Source organism: Apium graveolens, chromosome 3 (genome assembly GCF_009905375.1).
Source record: "Apium graveolens cultivar Ventura chromosome 3, ASM990537v1, whole genome shotgun sequence".
Taxonomy (NCBI): domain Eukaryota; kingdom Viridiplantae; phylum Streptophyta; class Magnoliopsida; order Apiales; family Apiaceae; genus Apium; species Apium graveolens.
In genome coordinates, this window is record NC_133649.1 from 12,399,224 (window position 1) to 12,403,014 (window position 3,791).

General features: G+C 37.1%; 1 protein-coding gene across 1 annotated transcript; it reads left to right on the forward strand.

Annotated features, from left to right (window-relative positions):
• Positions 1-1,199: 1,199 nt before the first annotated feature.
• LOC141713890 (uncharacterized) lies at positions 1,200-2,612 on the forward strand. The gene has a single exon (XM_074517454.1). The coding sequence runs from the start codon at positions 1,200-1,202 to the stop codon at positions 2,610-2,612; it is 1,413 nt and encodes a 470-aa protein (XP_074373555.1).
• The last annotated feature ends 1,179 nt before the right edge of the window (positions 2,613-3,791 follow it).

A 3,791-nucleotide genomic window follows, 5' to 3' on the forward strand; every position in this document is an offset into this window, starting at 1 on the left:
TTTGAGCTTTGTGCTTAATTTCTCTACTTCATTTCAATCTCTAATACAAGATCTCCTATAAAGAAGGTTCTCTAAGAAAAGAGAACGAAGATTCGAACTCGGAATTCGAATAAGTACTTTATCTTCAAACCGAAGCTCTAAACGAAGAAGATATATAATATACAAGTACTTAAATCTCTAAATAACTCCTCACGAGTGAGATTTCATAAATCTCTAAATAACTCCTCACGAGTGAGATTTCATATTTGACATCACGAGTTGATCAATTACTTGCACTTCATTTATCTCGACCTTGACCAACATATTTCGTGAATATAGTATCATTACGAAAGGTATCGTCTTCTAACCCCTTCTAGCATCTTCAGTGTTCCGGGGGATTTTAAGTCGATCAATAGTGATCTTCGTAATTTTGTCAAATATAAGAGACGGATTAAATCACACGAGTTGGCTAATTACTCGCACTTCTATTATTTGGATCTTGACCAACGCATAGTTCGTGTATATAGTCCAATTACGAAAGATATCGTATAATCCCCTTCTAGCACCTTAGTGTTCCGTGGGGTTTTTATTCGATATATATTAACTTCGTAATCATCCGTCTAAGCTTCAAAGGTGGATTTAATCACACGAGTTGACCAATTACTTTGCACTTCATTTATCTCGATCTTGGTCAACACATAGTTCGTGTATATAGTATCATTACGAAAGGTATCACTTATAACCCCTTCTAGCATCTTCAGTGTTCCGGGGGATTATAAGTCGATCAATAGTAAACTTCGTATTCATCCACCTAAACTTCAAAAGCACAAATTCAAAGCCAATTACTCGCACTTCTATTATTTGGATCTTGGAGCTTGCTTTGTTAGGTATATTCTTCTTTACATATCTATTTATATATGTTTGGGCTGCATGTATATATTTGTGTAGTTGCATGTATGCATGTGAAATTGAAATGTGTAGTTGTTGCATGTGTAGTTGTATGTGTAGTTAAAATACGGATTTACATGTAATAACAAGTGCTTGTATATATTTGTGTTTGTGTTGTTTGTAAATATATTTGTGTTTGGGGCTTGTCGTTGTAAATAACATGGTTTATGAGTGAATATAGGAATTTTATATTGATTATACTAGGTAGTAAATGTACTATAGTATATAGTAAATTAATATGTTATTTGACAATCAGGTAGTTTGAGAATAACATGGACAAATCTTGGATTTTCAAAGATAGGGACACACTTGACTATGAAATCGGGGTTGAAGAGTTTTTGATATTTGCCGAGGAAAATGCTAGTGATCCTAAAAGAATCCCCTGCCCCTGTAAAAGATGTGCTAACTTCAAAAAAGTTGCATTTAAGATTATCAGGGGACATTTATATGAAAATGGTTTTAGTCTGGGGTACCTTGATTGGATTTGGCATACACAAGGGTCTGCAAGTAGGTCATCAGTTAATAGAAATGCTCCGACCCCTGCATCTACGCCTGCCCCTGCACCTACGTCTGCCCGCGCACCGATACCTTCCCCTGGCCTTGCATCAGAAACAGTCAATGTTTGTGATGCTGCATATAATTCGAGTGAGTACAATAATGAGTCGTATCAGTTTAGGAGATTTGTGGCTGATGCTGAACAGCCTTTGTATGAGGGTAGTGAATGTACCAAGTTGGAGTCGATGCTAAAATTGCACAATTGGAAAGCTAGGTTCGGAATTAGTGATAGTGCCTTTAACGATTTATTGTCTACCATTGGCTTTCTCCTTCCTAAGGATAATGTGATGCCACCTAATGCATATGAAGCCAAGAAAACCTTATCTGACTTGGGCCTAGAATACATAAAATATCACTCATGTCCAAACAATTGCATACTGTATCGGGGGGTAAATGTTGATGCTTCCGAGTGTCCTAAGTGTCGTTTATCTCGCTGGAAGTTAGGAAAGGATGGTAAAATAAGGATTAATGTTCTTGCTAAAGTAATGTGGTATTTTCCAATTATACCGAGATTCAAACAGATGTTTAAATCTCCTTCTACATCTGAACTAATGACCTGGCACTCAAAGCAGCGAATAGAAGACGGAAAGATGCGGCATCCAGCCGACTCTCCTTCTTGGAGAAATATCGACTATAGGTGGCCTGCCTTCGGTAGTGATGCACGAAATATTCGTTTGGCATTGTCTGCAGATGGTATAAACCCACATACTAACGGTCTAACCAATAGATACTCTTGTTGGCCAATAGTATTAGTGACATATAATCTTCCTCTGTGGTTATGTATGAAGAGGAAATTTATGATGCTAACAATTTTAGTTTCCGGTCCACATGAGCCTGGCAATGACGTTGACGTATATTTACAGCCTTTAATCGATGATTTAAAGAAGTTGTGGGAAGAAGGTGAACCAAATGTTTATGATGCATACACCAAGTCATATTTCACTTTAAAAGCAATTTTATTGTGGACAATAAATGACTTTCCTGCATATGAAAATCTGTCCGGATGCGTTAATAAAGGTTATATGTGTTGTCCAGTATGCGCTGATGATACAGTTGCCAAGTATTTAAGCCATAGCAGGAAGATGTGTTACCAAGGCCATCGGCGTTACTTGGCTAGAAATCATCCATAAAGGAAGCAAAAGGCCGCTTTTAATGGACAACAAGAATTAGGGCAGGCACGCCAACCTCTGCCTGGAGAAGAGGTTTTATTGCAGCAAGATAAAATTAAATTTCAGTTTGGGAAGGAAGTAAGGAAGTCAAAGAAGGTTGATTGTCCATGGAAGAAAAATCGGTTTTTTTCGAATTAGAATATTGGAAGTTTCACCATGTCCGTCATTGTTTAGATGTCATGCACGTCGAGAAGAACGTGTGTGATAGCTTGATCGACACACTACTAAATATGAAATCTAAGTCTAAAGATAGTGAAGCTTCTCGTCTTGACATGATTGACATGGGGGTTAGGGCTGATCTAGCTCTACAAAAAGGAGAAAAAAAACCTACTTACCCCCTTCGATTTTTAATTTGTCCAAGGCAGAAAAAAAGAAAATGTTGTCATCGTTAATGCACATGAAACTTTCTTATGGACACGCGTCGAACATTAAAAACTGTGTTTCCATGGAAGAATTAAAGATGTTTGGGATGAAGTCCCACGACTGCCATATCTTACTCCAACAACTGCTTCCTATTGCAATTCGTGCGGTACTTCCAAAAAAAGTCAGGGTCACCATAATTAGGTTGTGTTTCTTTTTTAATGCTTTGTGTAGCAAAGTTGTAGACGTATCGAAACTAGATAAATTGCAATCAGATGGAATAGTAACTTTGTGTGAGTTGGAAAAAATCTTTCCTGCATCATTTTTTGATATAATGATACATCTCATAGTGCACTTGGTTCGGGAATTACGGTTATGTGGGCCGATATTTTATAGATGGATGTATGCATTTGAGAGGTTTAATAAGGTGTTGAAGAGTTACGTACGCAACCGTTATTACCCCGAAGGCTGTATAGCTGAATGCTATCTGGGAGAAGAATCAGTAGAATTCTGCCAAGAGTTTGTCAAGCAAGCTTGCACCACTGCCGGTCTTCGTAAAAATGAAGGCAAGTTAAGTGGTCCATTATCTGTTGTGACAATGAAATCAATCGAAGAAAAAGAGCGGGATGAAGCTCATTTACATGTTCTTCTAAACAACATTGAAGTACAGCCATATATTTTGTAAGAATTTATTAATTTTGTGGCTGTTCAATTAATATATAAATTATATATTTACTGGCTAGTTAATGATTATATAATTTCTGTTAGAATGCATAAAGA

Bases quoted from the DNA above. Each gene is read 5' to 3' on its own strand.
- LOC141713890 (XM_074517454.1), top strand. From the start codon at position 1,200: ATGGACAAATCTTGGATTTTCAAAGATAGGGACACACTTGACTATGAA.